Raw genomic sequence first — 19,042 nt, 5'->3', positions numbered from 1 at the left:
GCAGTAAGAAATACTATCTTTAAGAAAGCTAATGTTTCTAAAACAAATCTTCAACATGGATACAAAAAAATGATAAAACCAGATTTAAAAGTCATCCATTTATATTCATCTACTATGCACTGACAATTTGTAGACAAGCTTCCTGCTTGGGTAATGCAAAGAAAATTAAGATACAGCCCTTAACAACCAAGAGCTCCTAATCTAGTAGGAAAGACAGATACATAAGGGCTAAATAACACACAGTAATAAAGGTAGTTAACATTTATCAGGGATTTTTATGGCCTTGTGCAGAGCATTTAACAAGCATTTTCTCATTTAATCTCTATAACAACCTTTTTGGTAGCTACTAAAACACTCTCAGTTTTTAGATAAGAAAACTAAGGCTTAAGTGACTTCCCCAGTCGCTTGGGTAATGAATGACAGAACAGAATCAAACCAATGTCTGTCCAATATACCACATGGAGCTTCTCACTCTTTCAAGGCTAGCAAATACCAAAGGATACTGGATAATTACTACATCAAGTATCATACATCAGTCATACTTTTTAAGGTGGACATTTCTTTTTAAGTGTTCCCGGGAATTTCTCATCTTCAAATCAGTTATCCCTACTCTGAAAGGTACTTTTTTTTCTTTTGGCCGCGCCACGTGGCATGCAGGATCTTAGTTCCCCAACCAGGGACTGAACCTGGGCCCTCAGCAATGAAAGTGTGAAATCCTAACCACTGGATCACCAGGGAAATCCCCTGAAATGTACTATTACAGCCACTAAACTGTGAGCTTAAGAACATCTCACTCACCTCATTTCCATTACCTAACTCTATCTACAGTGGACTATTTTTTAAAGGTTCTGAATTTTCAAATAACAAAAGTAATCACACAATCACTGCAGTATAAAAAGCAGCTGTTGTATAGTGATTTATACATGATGCAAGATGTACAGGTCATACTTCTATATGTCCATACTCTCTTACATAATCTTTCTCCTTTTCTCTGCCTGTCAGTTAACCACTTCCTTAAAGATACAATCAAAAATGAAACTACAGGGGCTTCCCTGGTGGCACAGTGGTTGAGAATCTGCCTGCTAATGCAGGGGACACGGGTTCGAGCCCTGGTCTGGGAGGATCCCACATGGCTCAGAGCAACTGGGCCCGTGAGCCACAACTACTGAGCCTGCGCGTCTGGAGCCTGTGCTCTGCAACAAGAGAGGCCGTGATAATGAGAGGCCCATTTTCAATGTCTTTTTCTCTTCTGGCAAATTTCTCTATATTTTAGTGATGACATTATTGGTAGCCTTATTACTACTAATAGTAGCTATTTAATGTCATAACTGTTATTAACAGTTATATTGTAATCAGTGCTATGTGCTAAGCACTATGCTTGATGTTACATACAATATCTCCTTTAAAATTAAGTTCTAGTCTTCAAACCTAGCAATTCAAACCGCGATGAAGAGTGGCCCCCACTTGCCGCAACTAGAGAAAGCCCTCGCACAGAAACGAAGACCCAACACAGCCAAAAATAAATAAATAAATAAATAAATAAGTAAAGATGTAAAAAAAAAAGAAAATGAAACTAGAGATCATGTTATTCACCCACTTATTCACCCTCGTAATTCCAGTAAGTACCTAACACAGAACCTCATATACTACTGTTTAATAAACTTTTGTTCAGTAACTAAATGAATAAACAAATGAACAAAAAAATTTTGCTGACTACTGGAGCTAATGGAACTTCAAAACACCTGTCACACAGTGCTAAAGGGGAAAACCTATATTCCTGTATAAGTTGTTATGGCTCATCAGGTGCTGCTTCAAATTAAATCAGCTTTACCATCCCAGCAATAAAAACTACACAGGGCTAGACATTGATCCAGGGGCCAAAAGCAACCACACAAGGGCTGAAATGGCCAATGGGGATGTTCCAAATTTCATGGTTAAGAAATGACCCAGTTAACCTTAGATTTCATTAAGTATAAATGCTAACTGAACAAAGACGACAAAGGTCACTGAAGCTCAAGTCATTATTCCAAGTGACTTTAGGCTGCCATTCCCCTTATTAATGGAGCCTATTCCACATCCCATATTTAGAGATGCTGAAGCTCAGAGGGAATGAGCAGCTGACTAGGCACCTTCCCATGTTACCCCACGAACATTTCCTGAGTATCCTCATAATAAAATTCTATTACTGAAGACAATCTGTATACCTCTCCTCCTTGCGGTCTTAAAGGACCTAAATAACAGGAGAAAGTTCCTTATGATTGGCTAAAGTTTTTTTTAATTATTATAAAATGTACATAAAATTTACTATTTTAACTATCAAGTGTACAATTAAGTGTCATTAAGTACCATCACGGCGACCCATCTCCAGAACTTTTCATCATCCCAAACTAAACTCTTTACACTTCCCATTTCCCCCTTCCCCCAGTCCCTGGCAACAACCATTCTACTTTCTGTCTCCACGAATTTGACTCTTCTAAGTACTTCATTTAAGTGGAATCATAGAATATGTATGTGTCCCTTTATGTCTGGCTTCTTTCACTTAGAATGTTTTCAAGATTCATCCATGTTGTACCATGTATCATAATTTCATTCCCTTTTAAGGTTAAATAATATTCTAGTATGTTTATACCACATTTTGCTTATCCATTCATCCATTAGAGGACATCTGGGTTGCTTCTACCTTTCTTTTTCTTTTTAACTCCTTTTTTTTTTTTTTTGGCTGCGTTGGGTCTTCCTTGCAGCGCACAGGCTCCCTCCAGTTGCAGCGAGCGGGGGGCCACTCCTTGCTGCAGCGCCCGGGCCTCTCACTGTGGTGGCTTCTCTCATTGCAGAGCACGGGCTCTAGGCACACTGGCTTCAGCAGTTGTAGCACGTGGGCTCAGCAGTTTGGCTCACGGGCCCCAGAGCGCAGGCTCAGTAGTTGTGGCGTGCAGGCTCGGCTGTTCAGCGGCATGTGGGATCCTCCCGGACCAGGGCTCGAACCCACGTCCCCTGCACTGGCAGGTGGATCCTTAACCACTGCGCCACCAGGGAAGTCCCCGAGTCCTTGCTTTCAATTCTTTCGGGTATCTACCTAGAAGTGGAATTGCTGAACCATATGGTAATTGTGTTTAACTTTTTTGAGGAACCGCCATACTGTTTTCCACAGTGACTAAACTATTTTACATTCCCACAAGCGATGTACAAGGGTTCCAATTGCTACACATCCCAGATACATCCTATTATTTCCTGGTTTGTTTGTTTTTCTATAATAGCCATCCTAAAGAGTATGAAGTGGTATCTCATTGTGGTTCTGATTTGCATTTCCTTAATGATTAGTGATGTTCAGCATCTTCTCATGTGCTTATTATCCATTTTTATATCTTCTTTGGAGAAATATCTATTCAAGTATTTGCCCATTTTTATTTGGGTTGTTTTGGCCAAAGACGTTTAAATAGAAACACAAAGGAAGGCTTTCTACACTGCTAGATCTGGCTCCCTAGTCAAGAGTAATTAGAATGCTCTCTAGATCTCTTAGGAAACTAATCATGAAGAAGAGGACCTGGCCAGAGAGCAAATCCAGCAAAAGAGAAAAAACTTCCAGCTCTGAGAGAACAGAGATTCCACCTTCGTAGAGCACCTTCTACCTCATTTCAGCTCTGTAATTTTCAATGTCTTTTTCTCTTCTGGCAAATTTCTCTATATTTTAGTGATGACATTATTGGTAGCCTTATTACTACTAACAGTAGCTATTTAATGTCATAACTGTTATTAACAGTTATATTGTAATCAGTGCTATGTGCTAAGCACTATGCTTGATGTTACATACAATATCTCCTTTAAAATTAAGTTCTAGTCTTCAAACCTAGCAATTTCATCTTGAATACTGTTAGAAAAGTCATACATCTTTAAAATACAGGAAAGGTTTTCATTCTTTAGTCCTTCAACATTCCATTATTAAACAATGTCAACAAGTCTCAAAGATGGGAATTCCCTGGCAGTCCAGTGGTAAGGACTTGGCGCTTTCACTGCCCCGGTTCAATCCCTGGTCAGGCAACTAAGATCCTGCAAGCCTCACAGCAGAGCCAAATGTAAAATTAAAAAGTCTCGAAGTTAGTTTGAAATAATGGAACATTTTCTAAATTACACAATGATGAATCCAATCCTAAATCCACAAAATCAAATATCTTTTCTACTTCAACCACAGAAAGTATATGTTACCTCCAACTAATGAAATTCAGGAGTCATTTTTTTTCTGCTCCCTTTTGCTTTTTAAAGGCCAAACATTTTGTAAATATTTAGTAGATGTTTAGCTCTGAAGTAATAAAACTGATTTTTTTTAACTCAACTAGAATATATGTATCCAAGTGCAAACTGTCCTTTATCCCCTGGAAAGCTGCGTGTTTCTTCAAAAGATGTCAACAATGCCAGACACATTTTTGAAACACTTTGGAGACTCTTCAGAGATAAATGCTTTACCAATCACTTATTTACAATCATGTTTCCCTACACCTTAAATTTTGAAGATAAAATTTGAGGATTTAGTCTCTATACACTTATAACTCCTCACTCCCATCCCCAAGATAAATACTACACTTAATTGCAGTAATCCCAAACAATTAATACACTGATTAAAAGTATAACTACATTAATAAAAGTATAACTTAAGGGAAGTTCAAATTCTTGACAACATTAACATTTGTATCATTCAGTGAGTTCCATACTCTGACTTCTCCTTAATTTTTATAGACTTCATTTAATCTTCACAAAACCCAAAGAGAGAGTACTATTATCACCTCCATTTTATAAGTGAGTATACCGAGACTTAGAAAAGTTAAGTAATTTACCTACCATTGCATTGCAGGAAATGGCAAAGCTAAGGTTAGAACCATGGTCTACCTGACTCTAAAGTTCTGGCTCTTGTTTCCTAGTAATTATCACTTTTTAAATAGTATAATAGATATAATTTGATGATCTCATAGTATATTTACTTTACAAAACTATGAAAATTTATGAGGGTTTAGTTAATTAGTGGCACTAGAATGAGCTGAAATCCAACTCAGAAAACAGATACTCTACAATGGATAGAAGATTTTTTATAATTAAATGAAAGTCTTGTTTTTCAACTCTATCAAACCATTTCCTCTCAGGTTTGGCTCTCTGCCCAAAAGTACTCTAAAATTATAATTTCCTGGCAAAGAGCTTTAAAGAAAAAGCTGAGATTTTTCTCCTTCCTTCACCCTTGGAGTCTTTCATACTTTTTTCTCAAGAAATTTTTCACTTAGCCTCAACTGGAAAGTGACATGATTCCTTTTAATTTCTTGTAACAAACCGATATGAAGTTAACAAACACTGAGATATACTCCCCAGCCCTAAAGACATGTTAAGGCACTTACTTTCTTAATAATTCATTTTTCAAAAAACACAAATCCAGAAAATATAGACAGTGTAAAACAGCACATCTGAAACAGCTCCAACATATTCACATCCTACTAAAAGTTAAAAATAATTGTATAAGAAATAGACCTGTCTCATAACTTTTAATCCAGTTCATTATAAAGATTTTTAAATACTCAACAACCATACCTAGATTTGAGAACTTAAAAAGGGAATAGAATCTTTAACTGATTAAAAATAAAAGAGGAGACGTCTACATGAAACTTACAAGGTCTACTCATGAACCTACTGTATAAAAAAATCCACTATGATTTGTGCTAAAGAGACTACCTACACTTAAAAACTGCATTTACTCATATGTCTTCTTCCTCATTTATTTCCCTACATCTCAAATTTTGAAAATAAAATATGGGGATTTAGTCTCTATACACTCTCAACTCCTCACTCCATCCCTAGAACAATACTAGAATTAATTGCAATAACCCCAAACATTAATACATTAATTAAAGGTATAACCACATTAATAAAAGTGTAACTTCAAGGAAAGTTTAAACTCTAACAGTATTAACATCTGTATCATTCAATGAGTTCTGTACTCTGACTTCTGCATAATTTTTACAGGCTTTCATGAACAGAAGTGTGGGGCAGCCTGTGGAGAGAGTGGCTGCTTTCAGCTGTTTTCAGAGATGGACACTATTTTGCTTGATTTCTCAGTGCAGTTTGATTACGTACCCAGCAACAGCACATAGGAAGCCACTTCTCAGTACTTTTCTGAGGTTCTTTGTAAATAAGTTAAGGGGAAAAGACTGTGAAATAGTTCATGATTTTGGTGCTTTGTGAAAATAATTTTTGCTTCTTGTAAAATGGGATTATTTTCACCTGTTTGGGTTTTTTTAAGAAATAAAAATAAAATTTTTAAATTCCAGCTGTGTCTAATAGAAAAAAATTCAATCATTATATGAAAGATAAATAGCTTAAATACTTCACCCACAGAACTTAAAAATAAACTACTACAAATATAATGTTATTGTATTTGTACAGGAATACAAATACACCTCTGAAACACCAGTTCAGTTTGGTAATACCGTGAGTCCTCAAAATCTAAGTAATGCTCCAAAATGACAGAAATTTGTTTTAACCTGGGAATTTTGTGGGATCTTTAGGGTAAAATCCTGTTCTTTTTTGATGCAAAAAATTGGTTATTTTCATATTAAATTTTAGAAATTTAGCAAAGTTTGAATAATTTTTCTCTCCTTCACTGCACAATAATGTTTTTAGTCAAAAGATGATTTCAAGACGTACTATGAACCCAGAAGATAAAAAGGTCTTTGGTAAGCAAAAACTGATACAAAGAGCATGTACTTTACTTTGGGAAAGGGAGAGGAGCTACTGTTAGGTCAGATCATTATTTCTAAGATAAGCAGCAGTTTAGAGAGGAGCATAGCAATGAGAAACGACGGGCGACAGTAAAACACAAGACTGGATTTAGGGGGAAAAAAACCCAGCTATATGCAGCAACAAAGCTTCTAACACACCAAAATAGCACACTTGACTATTTCTATAAACTAAAACTATGAACAGTTCCATTAACTTTTTTTTTTTTTTTTTTTTTCGGTACGCGGGCCTCTCACTGCTGTGGCCTCTCCCGTTGCGGAGCACAGGCTCCGGACGCGCAGGCTCAGCGGCCATGGCTCACGGGCCCAGCCGCTCCGCGGCATGTGCGATCTTCCCGGACCGGGGCACGAACCCGTGTCCCCTGCATCGGCAGGCGGACTCTCAACCACTGCGCCACCAGGGAAGCCCCCATTAACTTTTTAATGGGTTTTTATAAACTAAAATTCATTTTAAATTAATATTAAGTAATCAAGAAAGCAAATGATCAGTCTCAGAAGACTGGGTCAAGTGTCCTCCCTCTGAAATGAACTTCCATCAAAGGTGGTTGTTTTAAAAGTGTTTTTAAAATATTTTAAGAGTATAATGCTTGAAGTGGTTGACTTCATTTATTTGGAAAATCCATTATGTGGTACACCACACTTCCCAATGACGCTGAATATCTTTAAATTTATCACCATATCACTATTTTGGGAGACTGTTTCACATCACATGACTGTTTTATGAATATTCATTAAAGCTGACTAATCAGGGGCTGAAAGCCTGTATATAAGGGAGTGGGGTGATGCCATTTTCTTATCTTGGCCTGGTACTTGAATTCTCTTCTATTAGAAAAAAAAAAGAAAAAAAGACCTGGGAAGTATACAATGAGACTCAAGTGCATTGAAGGAAAACTCAATCTACAAGGAAAAGAAAATTATCAAAATACTTTCTTCTCAAGAGTTAACTAGTACATATATTTTTAATTTCCACTGGAATTTTTATGAAATTCCATTGCTTAATTTCATCTTTGTTTTTTATAATTCTTAGGAATTAAATAAACTATCAATTTTACTCAGAGCAATCGTTTCTCTCCAATCCCTCTCTATGATCCAGATTTCACTAATTATTAAAAACATTTGAATAGATACTATCATTGGAAAATGTTTGCTGGCTGCTATTTGACTGCACTGACAGACTAATTCACATAACTTATAAGTGCAACCTAATGTCTTTTAATACAATAATTATACCAAAACTAATTCTTTCTAAAGTTATACGACACAAAGGCAAGTGTAATTTACCAACTATGTCACTGAGACAAATATCTCCTTTTACTTATTCAAAAGCACAGTAAAACTTAACAAGAGGGGCTAATATCAAAACTAAAAGGGAGTAACATATGGCATTTAATATCTTGGATGTGCTTCATTTTCAATTCATCAGCCAGGGCTGGATTTATAAGGCAGCCTCAAGATGCCCTTGAATTTTGTTTGTTTGTACAGATATACTTTTATGTATGCAAGACAAGGCAAGCTAAAAGGTCTACCTTAAAAGTAAGGCCTGAAATCTGATCAGATCGCTAGTAGTGTTACCTGTCTTGGATTCTTTTATTTTCTCTTTTTCATTTAAGAAAAGAAGAAACTCGGTCACCTGAAATATTTAGAGGTGAGAAAGAAGTGAGGCTGGTTATTAGGATAACAGTGGGTCAAATGGTAACCAGTGTAAGACAGGGAGAACACAAAACTGAAAGTCCACTCTAAATAGTCTCTACCACAGAATTTGTCTATACATGTCCAATTTCTGACTCAAACTTAGAAGCATAAATGTATGGTAGAGATATTATCCAGGGAAAGAAGTGCAAAACTGCCAGTGCCATCACATTTTTTGATAGATTAGCCCATAGTTTGAAAGAATGAGTCAGTTTTCCTATCTGTAAATAAAACGCTATTTTAAAATAACATCATATTAGTGCCCAGGTTGAGGTCTTGAAATACCATCTCTCACTAAAAGTAGGGCTTACTGGAAAAGGCTGATTCCAGATCTGGGACAGAAGATGGTCAAGATGAGCCCTGAATTTCTTATCACAGCACAGAGCAAAGAAGCTGTCAAAAGACCGCTCAGGTCATGTTGTCTCCTGAAGGGATTCCCACTGATCAAAGATGGGACACTTTGAGCTTCAGCCAAAGAACTGCAATGGATTAAATCCATCAAATATGTTTACCTCCATCAGCTCATAATGGCATTTTAAAAAAGAGAAAAAAAAATAATTGGTCCCCTTTGGAGGAAAACAGGGAACTGATTCATTATATTAAAAACAGGTAAATAAAGGGAAAGAATCAAGCATTTATCCCGTCTTTCCTTTACAAACTATACCACTGGGTAACCAAACAGAGGATGAGAAAAGTGACTCTTTATAAAACCATGCCAACTAATAAATGAAAACAAAATGGTGTATTTAGAATTTCACCATTTTGCAACACCCAACAAATTAACAGAAATAAGCATTAACCATCAACAGCTGCTAACATCACAAAAAAGAGAGGCAACCAGACACTGTCTCACATAGTCTTGCCAAACACCACCTATAATAATGCCTAAGGGACTGACTTGAGCCTGATCCAGTCTCTGGATCCAGCTGCCCATTTGCAGGAAATATGGAAGACAAAGAAACATACTGAACTGCGCTTTGAGCGAGCAATCAGCAAAATCCAGGCTGTGGGAAACTACAATTCCAACAGCCTGGGTCTTCAACAGGAAAAGGAAAAGAAGAAAGATGGAGGACCAACCTAAAGATTAAAAATGACAACTCATATAAAAACTACTTTTTAATCGGCAAGACTAACCTACAGTGTCTAGCAATGTACATTTAAGTTATTACTATAGAAGTCAGGGTAATGGTTACATATGGAAAGAGGTGGCTGTGATTGGGATGGAGCACTCAGAAGGGGCTTCCTGAGAGGGTGGCAAGATTCTATTTCTTAACCTGATTGGTGATTATAAACGTGTCTGACTTACAGTAAGTCATCAAACCACACATTTGATTTTTACTGATGCTTTATTTTGCAATAAAAAGATTTTTCTTAAATAACAGGTCACCCAAACAATTCAACACCTAACAAAGGCTTAATCTGTTTCCCATTCTCTAGTCTAATGAGGTGAAAACAAGAGGTTGAAAAAGGAAGTCAGTGCCCATCATTTCCTCCCTACCCACTTCCACATCTAAGGGAACCACCTAATATCACATTTCGGACAGAACAGATTCACATTCCTGAGAATCTGCAACTCTAAGAAAGAGATTATACATACCTAACCTGTTCCTCTCCCAGCCTTTCCCCATCCCCCAAGCTGCTCAAACCCGAAACCTAGGAGCCAGAATTGATTCCTTCTTCCTCATTCCCCATACCTAATTTATCAGTAAGTCTTTCATTTCTAACTCCAAAACATAACTGAAATCTGTCCACCTCTCTCCATCTCCACTGACTTCACCATCTCTAACCAAGTGCAACAGCCTCCTCACTTGTTTGCCTGCTTTTATTCCTAACCCTCTACAATTTATTCTACCCAAAGCAACAAGAATGATCTTCTGAAAACATAAACTGCGTAAAATTCCACTTAAAACTCTTTAATGACAGCCCACTATACTGACTTAAATCCAAATTCCTTTCCATGGCCTGAATCACTGAATCCCTGCCCATCTCTCTGACCTCATCTCCAACCACTTTCTCCCATTCTACAACCCAGCCACGGTGGCCTTATTTCAACTCCTCCCACACACTAAACTCTCTCCCACCTCCAGGCCTTCTCACAGCTTTCCCCTCTGCCTGGAATACTCTTTCCGGCTACTCACACGGAATACTTCTCAACCTCATGTTCACAGCTTAAGTACCTTCTTAGGAAGCAGGTTCCACTATTTTTCTCTATCAGTACATACTACTTCTATCCTTCATAGCTCAAGCTCTAACTAGAGTGTATGTTCTATGAGGGCAAAGATTTCATCTGTTTCATTCAACAATGTACCCAGCATCTGACATTTGAAAGGTAGTTAACAATTACTGAATATATGAATAAATGAGCAAATTAATGAACTCAAGGATGACAGTCAATTGCTGCCATGAGCAATAATCAATGAGTAAAAAAAGTCAGTTTTTAGAAACAGGAGAATGGGGTAACCCAGCAAACGGGAAAAATAATGCGGCTCCGGAGAGAAAGAGTCAAGGAAATTAACTGCCTATTCTCTTTAATTTATGCTTGCTTCAAATATGTAAAAAGTTCACCTAAATTTCAAAAATAATTTTAATTTGCATTCCTTTCCAATTATAGAACTCTAGGTCCCATGATTTCAGAAAACCAAAAATTCTAAAAATGAACAACTGATCTGCAACCTGAAAGTCCATCGACAGATGAATGGATAAAGATGTAGTATATATACACACAATGGAATATTACTCAGCCATAAAAAGAATGAAATAATGCCATTTTTAGCAACATGGATGGATCTAGAAATTATCGTATTAAGTGAAGTCAGGTGAGACAAATATCATATGATATCACTTATATGTGGAATCTAAAGAAATGATACAAATGAACTTATTTACAAAACAGAAGTGGACTCACACATAGAAAACAAACTTAAGGTTACCAAAGGGGATAGCGGGGTGGGGGGGCATAAATTAGGAGTTTGGGATTAATATATACACACTACTGTATATAAAATAGGTAAACAACAAGGACCTACTGTACAGCACAGAGAACTATACTCAATACCTTGTAATAACCTATAATGGAAAAGAATATGAAAAAGAATATATATGTGTGTGTGTATAACTGAATCACTGCTGTACACTTGAAACTAACATAATATTGTAAATTAACTATACTTCAATTTTTTTTAAAAGTAGGGATATAGAAAGCAATTGCTAAGGCAAAAAACAAAAGAAAAGATGATCTAGATAGAGAATAACATTCTATATTTTGAATACATGACAGAAACTACTCATCCTTAGAATCACATATGCTCAATGATTTCCCCAATTTTATAAGTGTATAAAGATACTAATATTTATATCAACATATCTGAAAAATTTACTCTATTTTACCTCTTTACTAAGATGTCTGGTATTATATAAAATCTATAGACTAATTCAGAACCCACATATACTACCACATGTACACCTATATTAATTATCATTAATGCTAAGAGCTTCCTGTTAATTCTCATTTTGCTACAAAGTCATTTTTAAAGATATATCCTTTGATGTACTATTAAGAAGTTCAAGATAATCTGTACCTTAATTTCATGGCATGCAAGCAATGGACTTATTTTTAATTTTTATACATGTCTGTTTACATATTTGTTACTTCATTTATTTAACTTGAGACTCTGTGTAGAAAAAACAATTGTAATAAGACATTTCAAATATAGAATCTTTGTTCTACAATATGAACTAAAAAACTTCTTGAACCTAGAGTAACCCTAACATATGAGGCAACTCAAATAAAATCACAACAAAAAAGCGGCTTGGGACAAATAAAAAAGAAAATTTCTTATCAGGTAGTATCAATTTTCACTTTAGAAGAAAAAATCTGAAGACCTCTTGTAGATAGAGAGGGTGGAGCTGTTAGGGAATGAGAAGTTGAGGTCATCGTAATTAAAGTGGGATATTTCCAGTGCACAGGGTCATCCTACACCAGAAAGCAAAAGAGCCTTTGCCTCAAAGAAACCTTCATGTATTATATTTGCCTTTATAAACTCTGTCAGACACCATGGATAATCATTTTCCATTTTCCCATACCTTAACTGGGACATATATAAAGTGTTCAAAATACAGTAGTTTTTAAATAATGGTTTCCTCTCTCCCCTTCCCCTCTTCCCTTTTTAGAATCTTAAAAGAATATCTCTATTGTATGTATAGCTCGTTACAATTATACCACGCCAGATTCCTTTGGCAATGCCATCATCAGGAATGGTGCTGGAAATGAAATCTGTTTCCTCACTGTCACAACTACATACACCAACAATGTTTTTCAAACTGCAGATCGCAGCTGATTAGTAGGTCATGAAAATAACTTGGTGGGTCATGACCAGCAATTTTTCAATGAACTAGAACAGAACAGAAAATAGAAAAGTACCAGAGAACATCACACGTAGTTCATTCCATGAAACTTCTGTATTTGGGTCTCATCATCAATATTTAAAAAAAAAGAGAGAGAGAGTGAAAGCCATAATATATGATGGCCTGAAGTGACAGAACCCCTAGTTCTACAGAGACTTCCCTGAAACTAGAAAAACTAAATTCTAAGCACTTTTGCTCCCTTATAACCAAACAAGAAGTGCTCAATTTAAACCCATTATTTTTAAAGCTTTACTAATACACATTTCTGGAATGACCACTGGAATTTTCTGGGATTACTTCAGAAAAACAAACTTCAACCTACCTGTGCTTAACACACATTTACCTTTTTCTTTATGTTTCTAACAAATTCTTCTGTACCAATACGTGCTATATCTCAGCCCCTTAAAGAACAATGGATAAGTTAATCATTGCCTAGAGTTGACTAAAGACTGAGTTTATCTCCTGTCTTAACGTACAACTGAAGTCTGCTCACCAGGAACTGCTCCAGATGCTGTCATACTCCCTCTCTCCAAGAAGGAAGAGTCAGTTGATTTTTCCCATCTACAGGGCCTAAATCAATTCTAATGGAGTTGGTGCCACCCCAAATTAACCAAGAAAAGCCACAGGGAGGACAGATATGCTTTAGGGACCAAGTCTTTAATGCAAAGAGATGCTCCAGTTTGCTGGATTCTTCTCTCACTGATTACTTAGAACACCTCCTCCATTTGCCTGCCACTGAAGCTTCCCCCAGGGCCAACCCACTGAGGCCACTGCTTTTGTTTAAGAGTTCTAAGAATTCATCTTCTCAAAGTCAACTGGAGTTCTCCACTTAGTGAATCTCTCTGATAATAAACACACAAGAATTTTACTTTCTAACATTCCAAGGACACTGAATTAGGTATACAGACATAAAATGAAGCCTATTATTTTCTCACTGCAGTATCTTCATGATTTTCCTGACACCCTACTATCTACTTATCTGGTTTGTTGCTTTGTCCCACCCAACTCAATTCCTGAGAGTTCCCTGTTGTCTTTTTACCTCTGTTCCTAATTTCCAGCCTAAGGTCAGAGCCACTGATGCTACCGACTGATGTGGGCTCTTCATGCTGAGGAACGTATGAATACCTTCTACTTTATCCTTCTATATCTGTGTCACTTTACCTTGCATTTTTCATTCCATAATCTATCTTTTGACTGATAGTCCATTCATTCATAGCAACACTTTCCCTTATAAAATGATTACTTTCTTACCTTCACTCTTCATTTGTGTGAAGGCACTTTGTAATCCTAACATGTTGACTTCAATCTTAACTTCACTTTCTCCAAACTAACCACCTCCTTACACTATTAAAAAAAAAACTGCCACAGAATCCAACTATAGCTTAAATCATAGAACTCTCAAAGGAACCCTCCTACACTGTTGGTGGGAATGTAAATTGGTACAGCCACTATGGAGAACAGTATGGGAGTTCCTTCAAAAACTAAAAACAGGGCTTCCGCAGTGGCACAGTGGTTAAGAATCTACCTGCCAATGCAGGGGACATGGGTTCAAGCCCTGGTCCGGGAAGATCCCACAAGCCACGGAGCAACTAAGCCCATGCGTCACAACTACTGAGCCTGCACTCTAGAGCCTGCGAGCCACAACTACTGAGCCCGCGCACTCTAGGGCCCGTGCTCCACAACAAGAGAAGCCACTGCAATGAGAAGCACACGCACTGCAAAAAAGAGTAGCCCCCACTAGCCGCAACTAGAGAAAACCTGCGTGCAGCAGGATTTCTGAAGACCTCTGTGACAAACAATTAAGGAAATCTGGGGAATCTAAAAGCCATTCTGATCCTCAAGTTAGTGACACAGCTGACCACATCTACTGCCTATGTTTAACACGAGCCTTGTTGAGGACACCAAATCAATAATGCGAGGATAAGAGGGACCTTACAGATCATCTAATCACTAGATTCTCAGATCTGGTTGCACACTGGAATCTCCAACTCCCAGAGGAGAAGAGTGATACCCAAAGACGCAAATTTCAAAGTCAGTGACAAAGCTGGGCCTAACACCCAGGCCTAATGCTATGTCAGATATATATGAACAACAGGCTAAAAATATAAAGCCATGTATGGGAATGACACATACCCAATTCAGAACAGTGACAACCCTTTGGGGGATGGGGAGGGAATGCAAATGAGAAGAGATATACTTAGGGGCTTCAACTATATTGGGAATATTTTAAGCTGGGTAGTGATATGTAAGTATTTACTAAATTTGTCCCCATTATCTTTTGGGTGTCTAAAATTTTGTAATTAAAAAAAGAACAATTTGAAGATGGATACTCAAATGGATATCATATTAGGAATAAAAAGAAATACCTTAGGCTAGGAAGTACTCAAATAAGATACTGCATGAAACAGGCCTTGAATAAAACACAGATTACTAGCAAAAAAATAACACAAATTTTCTAAAGGAAAAGCATGAACAAAGGCAAAGCTGAGAGTACCCACAGCCTATAACCTAAATAAAGAACAATAGGGAAACTCTGGAAGGACAGATTCAGCTTGGATAAGTAACAAAAGGCTGGGGGTTAAGGCTGAGATCAAGTGATCGGGGCCTTGGGTGCTAAGTCAACTAAAAAAACATCAATCCAAAAAAAACGGAGTAGCATGACTGAAGTGATGTTTTAGCAAAAAAATCAGAAGCCATGTGCCGGATGAACTAAAGCAGTGTTCTATGGATCATTAGGAGGTTCTGTAGGACACCAAAAGGGGAATAGAGGAGGTAAGGCGCTGGAAACCAGGTTCTGGCGCCCTGCCCCTACTCCAAAGAGAGCCCTTCTGCTGTTAAAATGTTTCTGCTGTTAAAATTTTTTGATAATCACTGGACCACAATGCCCAATTGGAAGGCACTGCTATAAATCAACTGTGAGGGTCTTAAAACCCTGGAATGAGATAGTAGTAATTGGGAACGAAAGGGGGGTGGGAAATGAATCCACAGACTTTTTGATGGAAAATTTCATAGGATCTAATGATAAACTAAATAGGATAATGAAAGAATGGCTCTACACGAAGAAAAAACAAAAATACTGAGAAGCAGCTATTGGTCATACAGACTTGAGCATCAGCAACGTATATGTGACCATGTAAAAATGTATGGGCCCTAAGGAAGAGCTACTCACAGCAGAAATGCAAAGTGGCCCTCTTACACAGATTAAAAACAGAACAAAGGGGGACCAGAAGATTACAGAAAGAGGTGACCATGGAATGCTAAGAAAGCAAGCATAGTTTCAAAAAGAGGCATCACTGTACACAATGAGCGGGTGCACAGCCCTTGCAGCCAATCAGACCCAGGGTTCTGGCACCTCCTCCACCTGACCAACTTATTTAATCTCTCCAAGCTTCAGTGAATGAGGAAAATATAAACTAACAACTAACATTACTGAACATATCATGAAGCAGTGTGCTAAGTGCTTTACATCTGACCTCATTTACTCCAAAACACATTTTACAGATTAAGAAATTAAATTTAGAACTAGCATAGTAAATTGCAGAGCCAGGATTCCTATTTCTTGAGACAATAAAGTAAAAGAATGTATATATAAAATTCCTGGCAAATAGTAAGACCTCAAAAAATGGTAGCTATATTTCATTATTAGAGGGTAATGATTAAGAGGGGCAACACAAAAATTCACTGTCAGTTATCTCCGTCGTAGCCTTCCATGTGGCAAACCCCCCTAGTGACGTCATCTATAAAAACAGGATTAATGTCTGTAATCCAACCTACTCAGCAGGGTTGCTATAAGGATTAAATGATATTATAAAAAAGAAAATGCTATGAAAAAAATTTTAAGAGATACTCAAATATATGGGATTGTCACATATCTTTTGCTCTTCAGAAATGCCTTCCTGGATGAACATGTCTCTCTGAAGAGAGCTAAAAATAACTCTCTTAAATGTGCAACCACCACTTTGAAAGTATAAGTCACCATGGAACAGTGATATATACCACCCACCCCTCCCCCAACCCCTCCAGGTTCTCTAATGTCCCTGCAAGGCAGGGGTTCTCTTTCGTCTATAGTGAAACTCTGATAACTCAGAATAGAGCTAATCAATACAGAGAACTTGTACTTCAATTCAGAGTTATTCAACTTGGCCTTATGGTACTATCTTGGAGGTGCCCCTTACAGTCCTTCCAAAACAAGATGGGGGAAACACTGATTCCAGTTTTCTTCTATAGTATTAAAACTGGGTGCCAAATCAATATTAGAATTGGGATATTTTAAAATGCCAGAAAAGAATCTATCAAGGGCTCTGACAGCAGGTGTCTTTTGGAAACTCCTCCACAGCCCCCCTTTTTCACCTGAACAGATGGTTCCCAGACCTCAAGGCTCACATGTCTAGTCACACAATTCACAACAGCTCACAAAGTTCCTACCTTTTTAATTATTACATGTTCTTGAATATACCACCTTTCACCTAAAGATCTCTAAGTATCAAAACACTCTTTACTCTTCACAACAGCACTATGGGAGAGAGATTAGTACCCTTATTTTATAAATTAAAAATGAGAGACTGAAGTTAAATGTTTGATCCAGCTACAGTTGATTGATTCATTCTTAAGGGGAAAATGCACATTATGAATTTATATCAATGGACAGCCTTGATTCAGCTTCACACGATCATTTCAAATACCAGTTCAAAAGTATCTACTGTGTACTCGTACACTTCCAATATAACAAAGAATAAATATAAACTAACAGTAAATACCAAAGCATCACTATTTTTACATGCTAAAAGAAAACCAACCCCCCCCCCAAAAAAAAACTACATGGCAGAGGGGCTCTAATTTAAGATTCCTACTGTCTTGCATTCATAAATACTTTTGAACTTGCGGAGGAAGGGGAGAGGAACACCTGTCAGTGCAGCATATCCACTCTAAGTTTTACAGGCTGTGTAGCTATTAATATTTAATTCCTTGAACTGTAAATAAACAACCCGCTTTCTCAAAAAAAAAAGGCAATATTATGGAAAACATTTGACAGGAAAGCCTACATGGTTGTAAGCAGCCCAATAATTTCCTAGTTTTACGACTCCCAGTTCGTGAACTTGCCACGAGGGAAAACTCCACCCGCCCCAGGAGTCCGGCCGCCGGGCGCCCAGAGCTGCCCACCGACTCTCCACCCGCGCCAGGCCCGGCGGGCCGCGGTGGAAGCGAGGCTCGGCCTCCCCTCGGGCCCCCTCGCCCCACGGACAGACGCGGCCCGGCACTCGGACCCGCCTCGCGACCCCCGGCGCGCCCGGCTCAGGGCCCGGCAGTCGGGGAGGGGTGTCTCGGTCCCCCCCGGGCCTAGCCGCCCCCGCCCCTCTCCTTCTCCCCACGCCCCGCGTTCGTTACCTCTTGGGCGCCGGCGGCTGCTCCATGGCGGCCGGGGGCAGAAGGAGGTACCAGGTGGGCGGCGAAGGTCGGAGCGGGCAAAGAGCCGGGGCACCGGCCGGCCGAGCCCGGGGAACCACAGAAGGAAACTCCAGGAACTCGAACCAACTTCCCCGTAACTCCGCAGCGGATCCCCCGCCCGCTGGCGAGTGCGGCGCCTCCCGGCCCGCCCCGCCCCTCGGCCGCCGGCCGCCGGCTGCGGGCGGGGAAGGGTGGGCGGAGCCATGCGCTGGAGAGTGGGAGTGGTGGGCGGAGCCGAGGGCGGAGGGAGGGGCCGGCCCTAGTGCAGGGAGGGGAAAAAAGGAGCTGGGACTGGAAGGGCGAGGGGGTGAGGCCTAGTCAGGACCCAGAGCCTCTCTCTGCTGGCCTGGGGCACGTTGCTTTGAAGTGGCCCAAAGCTGCCGCTCCTCACTTGCCTTCATTGCTTTTGCCCCAGTCTGATTTGACTCATTTCTCTGGATTTCCCAAGGATATCTCCCAAACATCTTGAGCAGCCGTTTGAAGTACTGCTAACTGCCCACGCTCCCCTCTCTAGTTCTCATTATAATTATTGGTTATGTTTTCCCCCAGCCATCCCCCAGTAATAGGGATACTTCTGGAAATTCTTGTTTGATTTTGATTGTGGACAAACTCCTCACAATAATTAGGTCTAATTACAAAGAAAATAATTACTGCAGTGAGATCTCTCATGCACTAGATTCAGTGTGTTGTGGCCTTACCAGCTGTTCAACTGGGTAACCTGGCAAAACTATCAC

At 38.8% G+C, this 19,042-nt stretch overlaps 1 protein-coding gene across 2 annotated transcripts in view; it reads right to left on the bottom strand.

Moving 5' to 3' along the window:
* The window catches only part of STK3 (serine/threonine kinase 3), a 303,925-nt gene extending 285,506 nt beyond the window's left edge, over positions 1-18,419 (bottom strand). For both annotated transcript variants that reach the window (XM_082600787.1, XM_082600788.1), the window contains exon 1: positions 18,249-18,419. In XM_082600787.1, coding sequence (XP_082456913.1) covers positions 18,249-18,274 — 26 coding nt within the window. In that variant the 5' untranslated portion in view covers positions 18,275-18,419. The remainder of the gene's footprint in view (positions 1-18,248) is intronic.
* Positions 18,420-19,042: the final 623 nt, after the last annotated feature.

The sequence above is a fragment of the Mesoplodon mirus genome (genome assembly GCF_964341445.2).
Source record: "Mesoplodon mirus genome assembly, chromosome: 16".
NCBI lineage: Eukaryota > Metazoa > Chordata > Mammalia > Artiodactyla > Ziphiidae > Mesoplodon > Mesoplodon mirus.
The sequence above is the reverse complement of the archived record's forward strand: the minus strand, read 5'-3'. Positions and strand labels throughout refer to the sequence as shown.